General features: G+C 32.2%; 1 protein-coding gene across 3 annotated transcripts in view; it reads left to right on the top strand.

Annotated features, from left to right (window-relative positions):
* Positions 1–22,883, top strand: part of LOC124359989 (rho guanine nucleotide exchange factor 17-like) — a 108,796-nt gene that overhangs the window by 73,373 nt on the left and 12,540 nt on the right. For 2 of the 3 annotated variants that reach the window (XM_046813205.1, XM_046813207.1), the window contains exons 4-16: positions 3,171–3,248; positions 4,580–4,657; positions 6,202–6,306; positions 6,514–6,630; positions 7,904–7,996; positions 9,457–9,770; positions 9,865–9,956; positions 10,909–11,131; positions 13,489–13,580; positions 15,993–16,251; positions 17,726–17,824; positions 19,743–19,979; positions 21,279–21,346. In XM_046813205.1, the coding sequence (XP_046669161.1) occupies positions 3,171–3,248; positions 4,580–4,657; positions 6,202–6,306; positions 6,514–6,630; positions 7,904–7,996; positions 9,457–9,770; positions 9,865–9,956; positions 10,909–11,131; positions 13,489–13,580; positions 15,993–16,251; positions 17,726–17,824; positions 19,743–19,979; positions 21,279–21,346 (1,855 nt within the window). The remainder of the gene's footprint in view (positions 1–3,170; positions 3,249–4,579; positions 4,658–6,201; positions 6,307–6,513; positions 6,631–7,903; positions 7,997–9,456; positions 9,771–9,864; positions 9,957–10,908; positions 11,132–13,488; positions 13,581–15,992; positions 16,252–17,725; positions 17,825–19,742; positions 19,980–21,278; positions 21,347–22,883) is intronic. The other variant, XM_046813206.1, reaches the window with a different exon arrangement.

Genomic DNA, 22,883 nt, shown 5'->3' on the forward strand with positions numbered 1-22,883 from the left:
TAGTGTACAGGCAAGTGTGCAATTAGTTTGATTATATTCCAACTCATTGATAATTCTCGAATGTTTTAAAAGATCCCTTTAGTGGTTAAAAAATAAAAACATCCCAAAATTGTTTATTTTTTTTACACGTATTTCACAAAATTTTATAAAATATTTTAGGTTAAATTACTATTTTACTTTAACAATTTGTATTTATATTTATCATTTTAGTTATTGATTATTTTTAGTTTGGATTTATAAATAAGTTTTATTTATTATTTTTTGTATCCATTAAATTAATTATATCTAAAAGGTAAATATGTATAATAGAAAACACATCCTGTAAATTTCAAGTAATTTGGATAAAATAAAGCAAACTTATAATACAATAAACAAATATTAATCGTGAAATTCAATCACCATGATGTTTGTAGATCCAGAATAATCTAAATGCAAATGTAAAATAAAGGAAAAATTTTATTTTTCTTGAAGAGGATTTAATTTTCCATTCATTGGTATGCTAATGTAAATTATACTAAATAATAATGTAGGAAAAAAAATTATACAGCAACAAAGTATCTTTGAAAACCTTTTTGAAAAAAAGACTGTAAGTGAAATATTGTTGTGAAACACTTTTTGGCAAAATGACGCACAACAATGTATATTTGAAAACCACCCAAAGGACAGAAAAATGTTGGTATTCATTTTGACTGGATGTAATTATGCCAACATATTTTATATTAACCCTTTAAGGAGTATGGACGTCATATGATGTCTTCCTTTGATAGTCTAGAATGAGTAATGGATGAAATCCAAAAAAATACCAAAAGTAGTAAAAAATTAAAATCTTTAAAATCTCTTTAAAAATGTTTATTTACATTTGAAAGCTTAATAAAAAAGGACTATGTGTTCTACAAGTCAATATTTCAGTACTTCTTTTTCAAAATCAAATATCTTATTTCCTCACTACGGCAGACTCAATCAGTATTGTCTGCCATTTGGACAACAGTAACAAACTAGATGGTTGTTACTGATAATGATAAAACATCTGGTTGGAGCCCTGTTACACGGTATCTCTGAGGGTTGTTCATTATGTCCATTGCTTTTCTATGGAATAATTTTGTTTCTAAATTATTATTCACCCTAACCACAATTCTAAAAGATTGAGTGTAAGGAGAATGTACTAACATATAGTTTGGTTTTGTTTTGATTATTATTAAGTGTCTCATGAAAATATTATAGGTATTGCTTTTTGTTACCTTATTGTGTGTACAATTAAAAAAATAGGGTTCGAGCTTCAGTTGTTGTTTTAGATAGATAATTACTTTTTTTAGAGTAGGCCTAATCAGATCGATTATTGTTTCGGAAAATATTTGAAATTTTATTTATATGATATTTTATTAGAAACATGTTTATTTTATATACCAATAATTCATAAATTTATCATTAAATTAAATTTGTAAATATTTTGTGATAAATCGAAGAAATATCATTATATATGTTTTTGAATAAGATTTTTGGACATGATAACATTTTTTATTGAGTTGTTATTCATACTTGATTTTTTCTGCTTGTATTTCATAATTTTTGTTTTGATATGTAGTAAAATAAGTCTCCTAGCTTATAACATTTTATTGTTATAATATTTTATTACCAAATATTAGTTTTTACATTTATAAAAGTATGTAAATTTAGAGTAACCATTATATGATAACAATTGGAATACTAACCTTAGGCCTAATAGCATTGTTATCACTATGAGCTATGAGCGCTTGGTTTTACAAAACCCCTTGAGCGTTATTATCTCTATGAGTGCTTTGTGAACTTGTGAATGTGTTCTAAAAGTCTGGTAATCATATTTATTTTAGTTCTGGAGATACCATGTCCAAAGGCAATAAACACAGGTTTCGAGAAATTTAACTTAAAGTTGTAATTTCTAATATTCTTTTGAGTTTCTTATTAGTATTTTTGTAATAAACAGCAATATTACAATCTCTTTTTTAGTTTTGATCAGATTTTATAAAATCTCAAAGGTTCTCACAAGCCATTATCACTGTTCAACCCTCGATTTTTTAAATTACTGATTTGGACAGCCAAAACACAAAACCATTAAGAACCAAATCGTTTAGAATTTTTAAAGTGTACACCCTTAGCACATCAAGTTAATATAACTCATAGAGTATCTACATGAAAGAATTATTGGGAATAGTTACGGTTTGTATTTTAATTCATTAGTTTAAGAAAGTTTACATTATCTACTAGATGATTACATTGCTTTTATAGTATATTTGCTTTAGCAGAAATTAAATAAATATCAAGTATTTAAAGTGTCTATTCTCCTCTTTGGTTTCAAAACCAAGAGGTGATGTGAAGCTTGCATGAACCCTAACAAATCAATAACATAAAATCATTCTTGATGGTGAAAAGTTTGTACATAAAACATGTACCCAAAATTGAAGCATTAAAGACAAGAAGAAGTCCTAATCAAACATTACCATACAATACATGTGTACTACATAAACAAATTTTTGGGATTGATTAGCTGTGAGCGCTTGGTCTTAGAAAACACGAGTGTTATAATCGCTTTGTGCGCTTAGTTAAACAAACCCCAGCTTTATCATCATCGTTATTCATTTTCCTCCCTCTTGGTTATGGCCTTGCATACACAACAGCAAGAAGTCTGAATAATCAATGCAGATTTCTGAGAGGTCTAGGGTGTTGGACTTTGAGTCTGAGCTAGAGATAGTGTTGAATACTGCTGTGACTGTTACGCTTTTTATTAGTCCCATTGGCCTTGTACTGTATGGACTCTCCCCCTTATTCTGTTTGATAAGATCCTAGCACAAGCCAATACCTTGTAAGGACGGCAGAATAAGGCTAAAAAGGGGGTTTACCTCTCCTTTTTTTTTAATCATCTTCCATCATAATGAGATGTAAACTAAGAGCTAAATTATTGTGAAAACTCCTTTGTACCTGAATATTGTACTATTTGTAATTTTAGATCTCAAGAGGTAGCAAGGATTGTAATGTGGTTTATAGGAAACAGTCATCTTTTAACATAAGTTAGAACATGGATCTTCCTTGAGTACTTTTGTTATGTTATACAGCATTTAACAGTGTGTGATTGAGTTTTAAATGTTTGTGTGTAGTTGTCAACAGCAAAGATAATGCTAAAGAAGGTTGTTTTACAGGACACACGAACACATGTGGTGGTGGAGCTGTACGAGACAGAGAGATCTTATGTGGAGTCTCTACAGATTCTGGTTACTGTGAGTATTACATACCTTCATACTCTTCTGTTCTCACAAGCCATTGTTATTTGTCAACCCTTGTGCTGTTAAATTACTAAGATTTGGACAGCAGCAAGAAACAGTGGTGATTTAATGTTTTATTTCCAAAATATTAAATAAGACGTAATCATTATGGGTTTATAAAAAAAAGCTTAATATTTATTAAAATAAGAGTCAAATGTAAATGAATTTGCTAAAGGTTCAGAGAATATTACTAGGCTAGCTAGGATATTACTAGTTTTGGGAGTTATTGCTATAGGTTATCCCCAACAATAGTCTGGCCTGGAGAGTAACTTCAGATTTTAAATAGAAACCCTAATTTGTAATGCACTGGTGGAAAGTGCTCAAAACTGCAAACTGGGGAAAATTTGATGATAAACTTAATGGTCAATATTAATGGAATCAATAATAAATCGATGTCAACACAGCTGTTTCTTTTACAGCTGACTGCAATTAATGTGCTAAACTTATTATGCTAAATAAATAAATATTCAGAAACATTGAATGCAAAATATTTGAATCAACACATGTTTCGCTCCTGAAGGCTGAGGAATATAGTTTGACAGAGTTTTGAGAACTCTTATTCCCTTTAATTGACAAGTAAATTTTCTAAGTGACATATTTTCCCCAGATTTGAAGTATCAATACCATCTAAATTCATTTCTCTATCTAGAGTTCCACAAAGATCTGTACTTGGACCAGCTATCTTTACTTTTCATTAATCATGTTAATTTACTCCTCCAGTATCAATTTACAGTTACTCTTTTTTGCTTGTTTTATGAAGGTTTTTGCTCACTATACAAGATGAGGACCATTTGATGAAATCTTGATAAGTTTGACCACAGGTGATGGAATAACAGAGTTCTATTGAATACCAAAGAGTTCAGACAATAGCATTTATTAACACACCTCAATTCTACTTTTTGATTGTAGCATACAAAGTGAAGTAATGTACTTACAAAGCCTGTAGTGGGAGTCTTTGTTGTTAAACTGGCGCCTTCATTAAGTGCCGAAGTTCATATCCTGAATATCTGCAAAAGAGCCAAAAGAATGCTAGGTTTCATATTTTGATTGCCAAACCGCTTGAGGACATAGTGGCTGAGAAAATTCTATATCATGCTGGAGCAACAGATTCTTAAGAAATGTACCTCTGGTCTGCAATCCAAATTAGATATGTAATGGGTTGCAATATAATACAAGTCAAATAAAAATCATGTATTAAGGTACTTCCTGTTTTAATTGTTCTCTTTATTAAGCCTACAAATTTCTAGATAACTATGTTTACTACATCAACATTATTTGTGTTCCAGAAATACCTTCAGCCCCTGAAGAGTCCAGAGAATGCTGGGCTCGTGGATGCGGCTCTGGTTGACGAAATATTTTATCAAGTAAGATTTTATTTTCCATCATATCATATGTTAAACATTTGATGTATTAATCTATCGATCCACTAAAAATAATTCCATTATACAGATTGAGAACTCCTTGATCTTAAGGAATTATTACCGGTAGAGATAAAAGCTACATCTCAAATTTCCAAATAATGGGATCATTCCAAAATGTCTCATGGTGTGTACTAACTGTTATAGTGGAAGAAATTCAGTATACTTTGACTGTCTGCCCATGAAATCTGAACTCATTGCAACATGCTTTTAAAAATATGGTCCAACAAAAAAATACTTTTTTGTCACAAAACCAGCCTAACTCTAGAGTTGAAAGAGTCTGAGTCTCAACACAATCCAAATCTTCCCTACTCTCTAGATTTAATTCTCTTGGATTACCAAGTGACAGGCTGGATACAGATTTTCTTTAAACAAAGATTACATTGCGGAAACAAATGCCATATTATATGAATATAATAAAATATTTTGTAATTTTTGTGCAAACTAATGCTAAACACAGAGTAAACATCCAACATGGCTAAAACTTTTTGTTAGTTCTCTATGAGATACTATTAACTGAAGATAACTTTATGAGGATCTCTTCTCTATCTCTTTTCTTATTCTAAATGGACTTATTGTCATATACAAGTCATGATGTATACATTAGTAGAAAATAAATGATAAATTTACAGGAGTTATAAAAATTGATGTTACTAAATTTAAATCTTTAGAATTAACAGATTTTTTCAGATATTTGTCACTGTAATGTAAATCAAAAATAGAATCATTGTTTCTGAAAAACTTTACATGTTTGTTTCATGTTACAGTTTTAATTGTCAAAATAAATCCATTGTCTTTACAAATCCTTCATTGTCACAAACAACAACAAAAATGTAAAATTATTTAACAATTATCTTAAGACACATATTTCAGAGCTTTGAAATGGAGGAAAAATTACTTGATAAGATTGAGTTATCAATGGAACATATTTTGTCTCTCTTACTCTGTTAAGAGTAAAAATTGTCATAATCATTCAGAACTATAGTGTGAGCTAACTATGAATGTAAAAAAGTACTTATATGATTTAGTTATCCATGGAACATATTTTGTCTCTCTTACTCTGTTAAAATTGTAAATTAGCTATGGTGTGAGCTTACTACTGACCTAAAAAGATATTATTAATTGTTGGTTTTGTGTTTATTATGTATAAGTAGTCACCATACATGAAACATATTATGTATAATAATACTATAAAACTGTTCTTTAATACGTTGACTGTGACAGATGCTTTTGTGCGATTCATGTATATTAGACTACTTATATTCACTCAATATAAACAAGTAGTGAAAGTATAGCATTGTTTAGTTGAATAGTGTAATAAAATGGTTAGGTTTAAATTTTTTGTAATTGCCCAATGTAGTTTTAATTTATTATCAAAGATAATCAAAGGACCTAATATCTTATGTTAAATGTAATAAAGGGCTATGTGGCAATAATTTTTTGGATGTAAAGTGCATATAATGAAATTTGAATTTCAAATTCTGTCTCAGGTTCCTGCAATTCTTGCGCATCATGAAGAGTTCCTAGAGGAGTTGAAGAACCGGTTGGAACACTGGGATGTTAAACAGAGAGTTGGGGATATATTCCTCGAAACTGTAAGTTATAACTCAATCTTTTTTTATATAATGTCAGCTATTCTAATTGTAGTAAGTAAATTCATTATTGTCCATTGCCTTATCTGTGTGTTAACTTTTACAGTGCCATTGTAGTGGCTGTGTTGAAACAACACTTATAGTACTGTATTTGTAAGTGTAGGAACATAAACAAACGTGGTTTATTCACAGAGAGGTTGCGTGTTTCAGTTTACGAAACATGCTGTGATCGACACCTACACCGCATTCATCAACAACTGGAAGACGGCCAAAGAAGCCATCAAGACGACCTGCCAGGCCAAGCCTGCCTTTGCCAGGTTCCTAGAGGTTAGATTTCACTTTCGATTTCAACTTCTTTTTTCCGTCTATGTAGCAGTATTTTTTATATTAGTCATATTTGTCGAAGTTGTTGTAATTTGTGTTGTGAGTAAGATTAGTAAATGTGAGATGCAGTATCTAAAATTTTAGTCTGAAAGTAATGGCAGTATATTATGTTTATGATTTAAACATGTTTATTTATAAATGTTCAAACAAGGCCAACAAGACCACATATTGGGATATGAAAAGATAGTTACTACAGGATTTGTTTTTATTGAAGTCGTGAACTCTGTCAATTATGAACTGCTTTGTTGAACTTACTAGCACTACTTCATAACTGGATTCGAAAACAGGCATATAAGAGATTAATTATCATAGTTCAATAAATTGACTTAGTAAAATGACCTGATTTTTTCCTCATAAGAACAATATTAAGCCTCATACAATTTTACACCCTTATTTTTAGTTGTAGAATTATGGAGGATATCTCATTTTGAAGATATAATTAAAACCCATCCAAACGCTATCAGTTTTTTGTTATGTTTATGAGCTATCCAGAAAACAATATGAAACTTTAATTTAATTCATTGTCCTAATATTTTAAAAGTATACACTTTAGAGAAAAAAGTTAAGAACTTACCACAGTGAAGTGGCCTTGATTTTTAACCCCATAAGAACAGTGTAAAATTTCATAAACTGTACAAACTTAAGGTTGTAGAATTATAAGAGATGTCTCATTTTAAAGTTATGATTAATAACTTACAATACGAATAATAACTAATAATACATAATATAAATGCTTATAATCTTTCTAGCAATGTGTATATTCATGTGTAGATATCCAAAACAAGGTGCTTCTTTTTTAATACCCAAACAAGAAAGTACAAAAAAGTTGGATCTTTATTATCTGAATAGCCAATTTTTATTTAGAAAAACTAAACATTTTTTAATGTATATTAATTATTTCTTTAAAATGAGACATCTCTCATAATTCTTTGACTTAAAACAAGGGTGTAAATGTTTTGAAGTTGAACATTGTTCTATGGGGCTAAAATCAATATGAATGTCAGTTCAGATGTATCTTGGATCGTTTGTGTTTCAAATATAAATGTATCCCTCTGTAGGTTTCTTGGTGTTTAGAATTTCAAGATACTCCAAAATAAGGCATAGAGAATTAGCAAAATGGCAGAAACATAATGTTTTTTTAAAGAATCAGTGTGAGATATTAAATATTATATTTTAAAGTTTGATAAGAAACTTATCTTCTGTTAAATTGTCCCAGGCGATGGCAAGAGAACATAAGGGCAAGTTGGCACTAGACTCCCTCCTGATCATGCCTGTACAGAGGATACCCCGCTACGAGCTGCTTATCCAGGTGTGGACTGTTTTAGGAAGTAGTCTAACGCTAGATAATAAATATAAATGTGTATTTTGAAGTGTAATTCAGTTTTTGAATCATATTTTATCTTGCCTCTAAAACAAAATATGTCAACCCAAAATATATTGCAGTTTTTATTAATACAATACAATGTGCAGGCCTTTGAATTTGGTTCTTATCTCTTTACGTAAAGTAAATAAATACTTTATAAACTTTTTGGAGTGAAAATGTCAAAGAGAAGTCCGTCTGTTTGCCCGTCTGTGCAACAACAGGCAGGATATGAAAGATTTATATAAATTTAAAAATAATGTAAATTTGTTATGATTAATAAATCCTTTTATTCAGTGGAAGCATTTTTAACAGGAAGTATCTTTTATAGAAATATCTGTAATTTATGTGCTGAAAGAATCTAGAGACTTGAAACTTGGAACATATATTCTACTTGGTCCTAGAAAAAGCTACTGATTTTGAGGGGAGTCTGTCCACCTGTGTGATATTTCTTTTTTTACATTCTGTGGAGTCCTTTGATGCTCGTTGTATTAGTATAATTATTAATATATCTTATTAAGATACAAGAACGTAGCCAGGAAAAAGTGGTGGGGGGGGAGTATCCAGACAACTGATATTTTCCCGAGTAGACAGAGAGAAAGGCCCCATTTTGTTCCTTAAAAAGTTATGGACCTGTTTCTTTGTTGAGAATGATCTTTCAGCAGTACATGACAGTAATACTGAATTATTTAGATAATAATAATCTCTTACTAAAAATATTAATTGAAAAAATTAAAAATTGTGGGATGTCCAGACCTCTTGGACTTCCTCGCTGGCTACGTCCTTGTTAAGAGGTGCAGTAGATGTGTACAGTGTTATGCCAATATTTCACTTCTGTAACTCAAAGGATAGTGCACTGTAGGAAATTCTTCGTATAATATCTGTTTAGTGATAAAATATTTATAATTTTCTTTGTGACAGTAAAAAAATACTCTGTAATATACCAACCAATTAATATTACAGATATTATTATTATTAATTAATTAATTAATGTGTCTTTATTTTAAAAGTATATTAATTACAGAATGTTGATAAAACTTAATAGAAAGTATTGAGAAAATTACCTTGTTTCTATTAAGATATCTGCACAGAATACAAGGAGTTTATGAATCATAAAAAACTATTTTATTTTGTAATTTATATAAATCTTTAATATCCTATATATTAAAAAACTTAAATAGAAATTTACTGCTCGTAGGTGTGAAAGGGAGTGCCAGTGGCTGAGCGGTTTAAGACTTCGGACTAGATTTGAGTTTGAGATAGCACAGGTTAAAATCCTGTATGTGACCATAACACTTTTTATCAGTGCCATCACCTTTATTCTATTTGATAAGAAGCCTCTCCTTTCAAAAATAAATAAAGCTGACAAAATTCCAATTGAATTTAAATGTCTGAATGGTGTCCTACAGACACTGCTGAAGCACACAGAGGCCAGTCATCCAGACCATGGTCCACTGTGTGAGGCACAGCGCGAAGTGCACGCTCTAGCAGTCCGCATCAACTGTACCGAGCGTGAGAGTCTGGAGCTGGAACAGCTGGAGGCTCTGATAGAGAGCACCGGAGGTTTGCACCTAGTGGCTCCAGACCGCAGCTTCCTGAGGCATGATCTGGTTACCATGAGCGCTGGGCAGGGACGCAAAGAACGGGCTCTCTTCCTATTCTCTGATCTTCTCGTTGTCACCAGCATCAAGCGACGCTCTGGCACGATCCGGAAACCTTCCACGTCAGTAGATTTTCCCTTTTTAAATTTAAACTATATACTACAAAACGTATTGATATACTTATAAATAAAGTAACATTTTGCTCTTTGTCTGTAGGAATTGCCCAGGAACGATTGCAAGCACTTTGGAAGCAAACAAGTACAAGTTGTTGATGAGGATACCACTAGATGATTTAGAGATAGTGAAAGGTCTGTAGCACACCTTCCTCTAATATGTTGTGATTTCATATAAACTAATTAAATATTATGCAAATATTTGTGGTAGGTTCGTAAAAACCTATTCTTCAGGTATTTTTCTATATTTATCAGAAACAGTTATCAGCTTACATTACAGCATCGTTCCAAGTAAAAATAATCAACAATGTATTGTAACAAGGCAAGTAAAATTTAGTATTAAAGTACAATTTTACTGGTAATGTGGAGTTAAAATAAACACTGTTATTACTGCATGAATGAAGTGAATGTAATTACATTGAATCTAATGCATTTCCGTTAAACATTTGGTTATTTTTTAGGTTGCTTTAAATTTAATATTATAAAATCCTATAGTTTATTATCATTATATCATTATAACTTTAATTCATTAATGTTGAACTATCACATCGTATTTCCTTTCAGAAAATATCAGAATAGGTAATAAATTTGAAAAGAGCATAAATAAGACTGCTGCCAAGATGAATCCCTGCTGTTCTTGCTTCTCTGTTAGAAAAGTAAAAATGACTTGGAATGCTATTGGATGATGTTAAGTTTTAGCTCACTATGCTGTATTTAACATTTTATCTATTTTCATCCTTTTATCATACTTAGTTCCACCTTCACGACGCTCTTTTACTCTGTCATAATGCCAAAAATAGGTATCAAATTCTCTATAACATGAGTCATAGTAGAAAAATATAACTATAATCTAGTTATCACTAGGAACTGTTCGTCATAGAGATATGAAGAATTAAGATATTGCATTTTTTTAATAAATGGTATATATTTAAAAAAACTGTTGATTTGATCATTACATCTCAGTTAAAAGTCTAACTTTGAGTATTTTTTATTTACAACTAAAAAACTACAGTTATTTGTTACTTTGGTCATTTTTGTTACAATTAAAGGGAATCCCTCTTACTCGAACTCTTCTGTTGGCTTGTAGAGAAGGATGAGAACGTGAGGCGGATGTTGCGGGAGATGGAACACCTGAGAGAGGACGTGCAAGCTCTAGGTCAGATGTGTGAGCTGGTGGCATCTCTCCACTGCCCTCACTCCCAGCTAGAGTCTGATGTGCGAGACATGCACTCGGCCCTGAGCAGACAACTCACCGAGCGTCAGAACACAGACTCTCAGCTTTCCTACCTCGAACTTATGCTCAATACCCAGTGGGTACATTCAGTAGTAGATTAAAACTTTTTATATTCAGATTTTCACAGTTATTGATATAATGTATATGTTTTAGCAGGTGAAAGGGTGGTTCAATATATGTATTTTGTATATTAGTTTTGTTCTTTTTGCAGTGAACCTTTTAAGGTGAATCAGCCTTCTGCTTCAAATGTAAACGAAAACCATTCACTTATCAATCCTAGCTAGGAGCAGAATTATGTTTAATGTTGCAAGCCCGTGATAGTAAATTCTGTTCATATTTCAAGGTGTTTTGAACACCAGCTATAGAACTCAAGCTACTACAATTTGTTTATAAAACCAGCCAAGCCATGAGAAAATAGGAATTTCTAGACACTACAATGCTACTAAAACGTAGCATGCCGATGTGTTGATGTAAGATAAGACAACTTACTAAACTCTGTGACCAAGAAATAAATAAGAAAATGGCTTATAGTTTAATATAATTTAAACTACTCTTACCCCAAATTTTTAATTTTAAATAATAGTATTACTGACATACACTGCTGAAAGATCGTTCCCAAAAAAGAAACGAGTCAAGAACTTTTTACGGAACAAAATGGGGCCTTACTCTATTTCCACTATGGGAAAATATCAGTTGTCCAGACCCCTCTCCAAAATCGTTTCCCTGCTATCTTCTTGATATCATCCATATGGCACTAAACTGAAAGTTTTTACAGTACAGCTGGTTCTTAATGTTTTATACAACACAGGAGATTGAACCTGTGTTGTATCCAGATCTTCCAATATCTCTTCTACAATGTTATATGCTTGTATCATTTAGTTGTTCTTATTTAAGAAAGCTGTCTTTTTTCAACCTCCGTCAGCACTTTCCAACTCATTTAAATTCACTGGCGACAACATTTTATGAAAACGTTATTAGAAAACTTCTCCACAGGTATGACAAATGCCTCAATCTCCAAAATGATTATGTTGAGGAGTAATAATATAAGAGTACATACATTTTAGAAATAAAATATTTTTTTTTATTCACTTGAAAGAAAAAAAATGAAATGAAATGAAAAATGTCTTAAACACTCTTAAACACAAAGAGAAACATATTCACTTGTCTTTTATTTATGGTCCATCGGAGGTTGAAAAAAACTACCCTTGTGTATCAGAAAAATTCATTTTTTTAGAGGAATATTATATTAGCATATTAAATACCAAGCCTAAACATTCTGTTTTAGCATTGGAATTCCAATAATATCTTAGGCTAAAACTAGGAACTATTAGTATTTTTCCTCTTTGTTTAACACTTTGAATATTGTAAATTGATACATTTTTGGATACATGATGTATCTGAATCGTTGGTCATTTTTGGCCAACATGATGATTTACAGTTAAAAATTACAATATAAAATATTCTGTTGGTCATGTACGACAGACGCAAATTAGGTGGGATATTTGTTTTTGTAGTTGGTAGTGAAGAACAGACACTTAAAATAGACACACAATAATTTGTATCTATATATAACAAGGATGGTACAATGAAGTTGTTGGAAATGTTGGTATAATTTATATGATTTTAAAATGAAAACCATATGGATGTCAAATAATTCTGACTGTTAGTGGAAAAACGTTCTGTCAGTTGCTGAGCTTTAAAGAAGAAAGTGAAAAGACTCTCAGGTGGTCCATACCAGCTGGTGTCCGGATGCAGCTACGATTAAATAAAAGCTAAAGAGGATCTCCTGGAGGATTCTCTTCTGGCTGGTTTATACCATCCAGTTGAACCTACTCTGGATATAGCAAAAACTGATTATTTACTTAAATATTGGCTACCCTATATCTAGGAGTGACTCTACACTAACCGCAGATCTTTAGATATTGGGGTGAAAGAGTAGATCGATAGATCTAATCTATTGTGGGGATGACTGTTGGAGTTGGTGAGGCTCCCTAAGTGTTGAAGGCTGTTGCTAGCCTAATCAAACATAAGGACTTGCCACCTCCTGCCCACTTTGACTGGAGAGGCAGGTACAGAGCTGGCCTCCCCTTCTTCCAGGGAGATGTGACTGATTAATGGCCAAAATTCTTCCTCATGGATCTCGACAGGAGACAGCCTATACCCTCAATATTATCCATTCAGAATATCCTGTTCCTCCAGAAACAGCACAAGGGTCCTGTTAGGATAAAGTGCAATTTCTAAGCTAACCTAGAATCCATTCTAATTCCTTAGAGAACAAAACGAAAAACTGAGAAGGAAGCAGATTACAGTCCACATGCATTGCTTAGGGTTAAAGTGTATTTAAATAGTACAATATGATGATGAAATGACAAACTTTTTATATGAACAGTGACTTCTTTATTTTTAACACATTATTGTTATTACGTTTTTCAGAAATGGTGTGGACAACTTATCTGTGATTTTCTCTAAGCCTGACAAAAGAAGTAGTTGGGAAGAAACATTCAATGAAGCGAAACAAAGGCTAGGTATGTTGAGTTTTAGCTCAAATGTTATTTAACAAGACCGTGTGCAACAGCTATTGGTCTAATGAACAATTTAAGAACATTTACTAAGTTAAGTAAAGAAGCAAGTCATGCAATGCCACAATATCACATGGAAATGTTAGCTGTTAAAAATTTTAAAATAAAACTGGGAAACCTGTAACAAATTCCAAAAATCCCACAATACTTGTTATATGTACTGTATTATAAGTTCCAAAACTTTCTTGAACACAGCCACTTGTGTTCTTGAAAAGATAATTTAAAATAGTAAAGTATTATAATAAAGATATAAAATGTTTACACTATATAAGCACTGAATACAACCGAGAAACAATTGTGATTTTTAGTTCCGAAATCTAAAAACACTTATTTTAATAAAACAATAACTTTTCTAGGACTTAGAATGTTTAACTGAATTTCACCTTACCAAAAAGCTAATCACACAACAATTTATTAGTTTGGTAAACCTCTAAAAAGATGGTTGTTTACGGTCGATGATATTGAAAATTTAATCTTTAATATACAGGTTAAAAGATTGTTTTCAGTAATCATTTGTGTCCTGAAATATTATATGCATATGTTCTTCTAAAATCATATTTACATTCTGTTAGCGTTCTGTATCAATATTGTTAATTACTGTGTTTAGTTTCTTGCTGTTTGTTTGTATTCTTATTGGAAAGCATTTGAGTGTATTTCTTGCACTCTTGGTTTTTGTATTAGACTCTGAACTATTTTTTTTTTTTTTTTTTCTTGTAAGTGGATTATATGTTATCAATACCATAAGCTATCAATTGATGGAGCTTAATCAAACTATTACAATATTCAAATTTCATTTGTACACTTTATACTAAAAGTGGCATGTGGTTTTAGCTTAATTTGCTTTTGCTGCTCAACATTACTTATATTATGATGTGAGAATCCTCCGAACAGGCTCGCCTTGGAGGAATCGTACTTTGTTTGTCTCATAATATAGAATAGTGTTCTGTCAACCATAAATTGCTCATATTCTTTGTTAGATGTAATATATGTCACACACTGTAACAGATCTTTATCATATGTATTTCTTGTAAATCCTGTTTAAGAGATAAATAAAGTTTATTATTATTGTTATTATTATTATTCTTTAGTTGCAAATGTCCAGTGGTGTAACTAAGGGGGGATGAGGGGTGTAAAAATGCCTTCTCCCAAAAGCTCTAAAAATACAAAATATTTGTATAACAGCCATCATGTTTGAAATAATTAAATTTGAATTTACCATATCAAATTTAGATTTGTTCCATACACCCCGGTGTGTTGTCCTCTTCAATCATGTTCATGCCCTTCCCCCCCTCAAGCCAAGTCCTTGAGTGCTAATGTTATTGAATCCAAATGTTGAATGATAACATGGCAGTTATTATTTTATTTGTTTAAACCATTTGCTTTTAATGGTCACAGTATTCTCCGCCATTTAGTAGGCATTTTCGTATAGTCTTGGGGCAGAGTGAAATTCGGGCAATGGACAGAAGCAAGAAAAATGTTTCAGTGAGGGAAACACGTTGTTAGCTCTTCCTCCTCCTCTAACATCACTCTACCCCACGTTGCCATGTTATGACTGTGCATATACTCACTGTCTTTGCAACTCTCCCTCTTACAGTCTGGTTTCTATTACTATAATATAGAGATCCTTAAATTTGGAAAGAATTCTTAAAATATGATATAGATATAAACTTGATTAGTAAGAACATTTCTCTGTAAGTAAATCTGATAACAAACATCTGACGAATAAAAAAATTAAATGACCAAACTTAGTATAAAATGTGCACATGCAGTTATCTTGGATGAGTTTGTTATTCAATCTCATTCAATAGAAATGTTGTACTGATATTTTTAAATTTTAAAAATATGTTTTCATATATTCCTAAATTTTCCTTACTAGCCTTCATTTTGGTAGTAGTGGATCCTGCAATTGGGATAACGTTCACCAATATGTAACCACATCTCTTCAGTTCATTATAAGTGCGTTTCTTCACTGTCTTCCATCTTGTACTGATTGGAAATAATAGAAAAAGTAAATTTAGTATTTATAGAACAAAGTTAATGGGGTGGCAACAGAAACTTACCAATATAATACTTTAGAATAAAATGAATGCCAACGCTACAGGGGCTGCACTGGGTTCGTCCCTATTCTCACCTTTTGAAGTTTGGGAAATTAAGAGATCCACATTGTGAACGCCATTTTGTCTTTGACGCTTTTCTTGTGGCTTTAATTTGAATTTTAGGGGTTAAAGATTGTATTATTTGTTTCTGTCAAAGAATACAAGTATATTAATTTTATATTGGTGTAAAAAATACAAATAAACTAATTGCACAGATCTGGGAGTTCCAGTGTTACACTACAGCTGATATCTTCTGTTGTAGCTCTATCAGCAGACAAGAGATTGAGCCCAGAGTTCGTGGCACCGGTGCCAATCCGCAAGACACGGGCGGGGCTCCAGTTCACATGTGCTGCCCCCACCCTGGGCCCCGCCACCCAGGATGTCTGGGTGTGCAACAGTGACGGTTATGTGGGCCAGGTCTGCGTACTATCTCTGTCCCCTGAACCCACCGTCACCTCCTGCAACGGAGTCTGCAATGCCAGGATACTGTGTATCGCCGCCATCCCAGCAGCTACGAACCAGTTAGTTCATCAATTAAAGTAGATTCATTAATTTTATTGATCCCTATCACTAATTTTCAACATAAAACCATAACATAACTGTGCACAAATACTTAGAATTATTTCTAGCAATAAAATATACCAAAATTACATATTAAAAAATTGTTGATAAGCCAACTTGTCAGCAATTTGGAATAGTTTCTCTCAAACTACATATCAATGTTATTGTCAATACAAATTATATTAGAAATATTTTTTATGTATAATAAGTGCAAAATTGTAAACCATAAGTTTTGTAGTTGGGTGGGCATTGTAAGCCTGGCATAATAATGCATATTTTATTTAATATAATGTAAGCAAGTTAAAAAAAAAACACAAATGTAATAAGTTCTTCTATCATTTTACGCCCTCATATTTTTACTAGCCTAATAATATAACAAATGTGTAAGTGACTTTATTTGTTCGTTTTGCGTTACGGCCTAAACATTTCAACCAATTGAACTGGAATTTTACATGGACATTCTTAGGTGTTTTGTTAACTGCTAGCAGTGTAGATATTAAAGAAAAGTAACTAACTTTTACTATACATTTAAAGACCGTTATAAAACCCATATTAATTCATTGTTTTTTGGTAGAAGTAGGCTTTTTAGACCTGTGTATGTATATATATTTTCTTAGTTGGAAAACAAGTCAAAATCAACTATGGAACAAAAAATACAAAGACCAGTGTAAATTAAAATGGCCACAAATATACACTTTTTGCTATATTTTCTTAAACGTGGCAAGAAGGCAAACTCAACATTGGCATTGGAAATATAGTTCACTCAAACCAGAGGTGCTTATACACGTGCAAAGTCTACGAAATTTAATGCCAAGCCACAGGAAACTGGTTGTATTTTATAAAGTAACCTTGAAAAAAATGATAAATACCAATAACCGGGTGGCTTACTCACGATATCACTTATGTTATGTTGAATACTCCCGCACCTGGGAATAAATGGACACGTGAAAAGTCCCTTGTTGAAGGGTTAAATAACTTTACTGTGTTTATCTAATATTGTTTTCAGAAATAGCTGTAGTCCATTTGTCACCAACCTTTTGGCAATATTAAGTGTTACCTATTTAAAAAATGGTATTAAATTACAAACCATTCGTTCATAGTTGTTCTGATATCCAAGATAGGCAAGTGCATCTTTCTTGAAAAAACCTACTCATTTTTATGATTTGATTGTTTAAATAATATATAAAGTGAAATTTTATGAGTATGAGAGAGCTAATTAGACAAGTCAATCTTATACCCAAAGGAAAAACTGATTAATAACAATATGATTGCAATCGTAACTTATAAACTACTGTAATTGTGTGATCTGGATGAAGTTTTATAAAAAGCTTGTCCTGGCAAGAAAATTTACAAGATTGTCCGTTTTTACAGTTCATGACGTAACTGTTTTGAAGTAATTGGATTACTATATTGAATCCTGCTATTGTGTTACAGTCACAATCACAACCGAGGTAACAGACATCCGCCCAGCACCAACTCCAACATTAGCATTTCCGTTGAAGACACTGAGAAAGTCAACATGCATCTGGAAAGGTAAAACTGTACAAATTGTATTTATTAAATAAAAACAGAACTTCTGGCTCGCTAGCCACAAGGTAAAAATATATTTTTGGTGTAGTTAGTAAGACACCTTGTCTCTGAAAGTCTCTAATCATTGATTGTACAGTAGTGTTGGGTTGTTCTTCTGAGATAACCATTCCCGCTAACCTGTCTGACATGTGATTCATGATGATTTCGCTCTTTCCGTTCTTTGTACTCCAACAGTGAAAAGAACGATTGATGTTACTACGAGTTAATGTGCTTTTTAAAGTGATAACATAGTATGTCTATTTGTTGTAAATTAACTAATGAGTAATAATATACTGTACATTGTACGTTTTACTATGGAAATTCTATTATCTAATTAATAAACAATAATACAATTTCTAATATTAATAGCAAATGTAAGCATAGTTTGAATTCTCATACAAGGTTATTAAATTCCCACTTCTGTTTTTAGATACAAAATGTTTTAGAAACAATTTACGTATCCTTAAAATATCACGGATTTGTTTGTTAAAATAGTGGTTTTATTTTTTATCTTTATCTGGGAAATAAATAATTTGATAAGGAAAAAAGAAATCTTAAGTTATAAGTAGTCGTTTTGTAAGATCGAAGATCAAAGATATTATTAATGGTAGTTGAAGAATCTTCAAAGAGAACCTCTTTTCATTTCTGCTAGAAAAAGGAATTAATTCCTTGCACAAATTCAATAGAGTAGTTATCAGATAACAGAAAATGTGTGAGAATCAGGTTCAGCAGCATGACAGCACTGCTCAATGGTGCATTAAGGAACAACAATGTTCAGTTCAGTTTGTTCATGTAGCGTTGAGTGGTGTCACTATAACCTAACCTCTAAAAGCCCATATCCTATATAAGCTACTGTCTACTAGGATTATCTAGTTATTATTTTTCATGTCTCTAAGACCACTGATACTTTGATTCACCCTGTATCATGAGAGCTATTGACCTATCCAACTCCTCTGTTTACGGGAATAGTTGCCTGGAATATGAGAACTAGTTCTACCAGACCTCTATAAATCTCCATCATGCAACTAACAGCTTTTGATCTCAATTATTTGAAACTGTTCTGGAGAGATAATCCAATGGGCAACAATCCAGAATAGTTGGTTGGAGAAGTGACAACTAGTAAACCTCTTAAGTACCAACATTATATCCAGCCAGTATCTTCCGACCAATCAGCACCACATCAGCCATCTCCTAAGATATTTGGTCAGCATTTTTGTGAGGTTGATGTAATTAATTCGCACAAGTGGCTTTTTTCCACTCTATTGAGTATTATGATACATTAGGTATCTTCTCTTAGAAATGAAAATGCTTCGTAGGCAAATTGTATTTAAATTGAGTAACCGATCAAACCCAGCAGGGATCACTTCTGGCTGGTTTATACCTTCCAGTTGAACCTACCACAGGGCACAGTAAAAACCGATGTGTCACTTAAATCTGGGCAACCTTATGGGTGTCCAGGAGCGGCACATCAGTAACGGAATATGTCAAGATTCTGGGGTTCAAGAGCAATTTGATAGGTGTAGTCTACTGCGGGAGATGACTGTTGGAGTTGGTGGGGTTTGTTCCCTAACCTCAGAGGTCCTTGCTAGCCTCACCAAGGGCGTGACGCCACCTGCTTGCTTTGGCTGGAGGGGCTGGTTCAGAGCAGGCCTCCTCTTCTTCCGGGGAGATATGACTTTGAGATTAGTGTCCTAATTCTTCCTCATGGCTCTTAATAAGAGCCACTATCCCCTAACCTTACCAATCCTGAATATCCTGTCACTCTGGAAGCAGTGCTAAGGTTCTTATGGGATTAAATGCAATTTATAAGCTTCTTGTCCTAAGAGAACAAAAAAAACAATTCTATGTTGCTAAAACTTAGAGATTTGTCTAACTGTTGCAGCAGTTCGTCAAGTTCAGATGACGAGGAGGGGGAAGTGGAGAGTCGAAGGAGTCGAGAGGTTGAGGGAGGGGATGTTGGTGTGGGAGGAGAAGGCGGAGAGGACTGTGATCATCTTCAACCCACCATGTGGCTAGGCACGGAGGACGGCTGTATACATGTCTATAACAGCAGTGACAACATCCGCATCAAGAAAAATAAGATCAAAATCCAGCATGGCTCTTCCGTTCATTCCATCATGTATGTAATTCCTGTATATTACTTTCTGTTCTCAACATTGTCTACCATTTATATGCTTGAAACAGAAGATATAAAACAACTTAAATGTTTGCAAAGTATGTATTTTTGTCAGTTTTTTATAATATAAATATTGTGAAACAAAAGTTGATCAGAATAAAATAGGCTAGTAATAAAGGTGCAAGAAAAAATATTTTTTTTAAATATACATATTGGGATATTGTACAGGAATATTAGGTAAAAGTGTAGTTATGAAACAAAATATTTATTTAAAACATGATTTATTGATAAGAGGGTTTACAAAAATAGTTTCATAAAAAACTTACATTCACCTCAATATATAGCATTAATGTAATATTTGAATTTGTTTTTGGCAATGGAAGGATTGTGAGGGAAACAAGATTTTCCAGACATTTGATTTGCCATCTTTCAGTGATACAAATAATGAATAACACTATGTTTCGAGATCTGACAGTCCTAGGTGATTGGTCGGTGAATGCAGACCTATTGTGTCTGTAATTCAGTTTTAGTTAGTGTTTTGTTTTGTTTATAATAGATGCATGTTTTAGAGTTAGTGAAGTTGGCACACAACATGTTGGTTGTGATTCTTGACTTACGTGTGTTATAGTGCTCTGGTATGATTTGCTTATTTTCACCTAGATTATAATTATGTGTTAGGTTAGTTGTTTACCTGAAGAAGAGATCAGATTACAGTTCTAGAGATGTAGTGTTACTGATTTTTTCTGTCACCGAACGATGTAAAATGTCCGGAAAATCCTGTTTCCTTCTTAAACAATGGTTGTTAGTAAGAATGTTTATTTTAGGATCACTCTAGTAAAAAAGTTTGATTTTATAAAAATATATATCCATGTCAAAGAGCATGTGTAAGAATGGGCCATACCATGACCAACTTTTTTGGTCAAATTATGAAAGCATGTGTAGTTGGGTTTTCTAGTGTTACGGTTTTTAGTATTTCAGAGATTGTGATTAAATTTTTTTCCCTTTATATCCCATTAAATGGTTAAAAATGGTATAAATAAAATCTAAATAAAAAATATTTAATTTCAATTTTTGGTAAAAATGCAATTAAAACTATGAGCACATCAACCTTTCCAGGATCTCTCCAGTAATACAAGAAAATGAAATACAATTGGAAAATAAATTGTTACAGAAGGCTGTTTTTTACCATTTACTATAGTAGTAAGTAGTAGTAAATTATTGAATTACAAATTTTTTAACAGTTTTAAAAAATATTGTAGTTATTTACTTGACTTTCCTAATTTATCTTCTTATTTGTTTCAGTTACTTGGATAATAGAGTATTTGTATCTTTGGCTAATGGAGATATCTCGGTCTACATGAGGGACTCAAGTGAGTTGGTAGTTTTTTTAGCCATTTATTAATTTTATCTGTTAACACTTTTAGGACGACGGGTTATTTATTTATTGCCCGCAAATTACTTTGTTCAAGAAGATGATGCAGACTATATGTTGTAGACTGCACTATTCTTGCCGAAAAAGACAAGCAGGCTATTTGTAACCTGCTTTTGTTTTAATTTTTATAATCAGGAAACATCATAAAATCATGATTCTCTGTGTTAACATTTGTCATATGTCTTTCTACAAATTTTTTGCTGTCATGTTTGTAAAACAGACATCTACATCTGTTTTATCGTGTTACAGCTTTTGTATCACATAACTCCATCTGAGGTCAGACAGGCAATTGTGTTGTGTATTTGTGTTTTTATCCTTATTTTCCAATCAATTAATTAACATCAAGTTTTGCACTCTTAAATAAGGTAAAAAACTGAAAAATATTCTTTCCAACTGTAGGCCTAGTATTAGTTTTTGTTCTTATAGTAAACTAGCAGTTTCCCGCGGCTTCGCACGCAATTTCCTGTTGAAAACAGTACACTATATTCACTTATTCTTTTTCTATCATATTCTAAACATTGCTGAGATAATTGACAGTCGTTCCTTCGTGAGCCTCTTGGGCGCATTATGAAGGTATGTATCATATTCCTGCCTCTATCTTTCGTGGTTTTTGCTAGGTGTTGATAAGTTATTCAGAACAGTTACTGTATACGGATGAATCTCGGTAAACTAATTAGGTTATAAAGAATCACATTCGGTCTGTTAAAATTAATTTTCTGTCTAAGATATTTCCAGTATTATTTTAGGAGTGTGCCTTCAAGAAAATGTATCAAAGAAACCAAGTTTCGATCATAAAGTGTCTTCTTTCGGCTCTTTTCATTTACCTTCGATGTAACCAAATTCGATTACCTTATGTGCAAACATTCACGGATTTGTATAATGAGGCTGTTTTCATAATAGCGTTTAATAGTATTTTCTTTGAATTAAATAGTTTATTGATCATTGATGCAATCTGAATTTAAAAACACTACTGATCAAGCACTTTACAATAAAAATGTTTTAAATTTTAAATGTAAACAAATGTTTCTGCCTCTTTGATGAACTTCAGCTGAAAGTATTATCAGCTGTTAAGTATCAGTTCGCTTTGTATTACGTGTCGTAGCACAGTCTGTTGGATCCAATATAAAACACACCAACATCAACAACAATTTATAATTAAAAAATTAATGAAATAAACTATTAAAATTGGACCAAATACCTCTAAAAGTATGCCTATGTTACTTCCAGGAACGTGTAGAATCACTGTACAAAATTTCACGATGTTTCGTGCATTGGTTCCAGAGTTATAACGGAACATACAAACAAACATTCGCATTTATATATATATAGACTAATGGTAAACGAAAAATTAAAACAAAAGACAAAGTAAATTTTTTCAATTTTGTAATCAATTTAATTATTTTTACACTGTGCTATATCGTAGACTATTTATTGAAAGTAATGGGATAAAAAATACATGTATATCTTTTAAGTAC

Source organism: Homalodisca vitripennis, chromosome 4, assembly GCF_021130785.1.
Source record: "Homalodisca vitripennis isolate AUS2020 chromosome 4, UT_GWSS_2.1, whole genome shotgun sequence".
In the NCBI taxonomy this organism is placed as follows: domain Eukaryota; kingdom Metazoa; phylum Arthropoda; class Insecta; order Hemiptera; family Cicadellidae; genus Homalodisca; species Homalodisca vitripennis.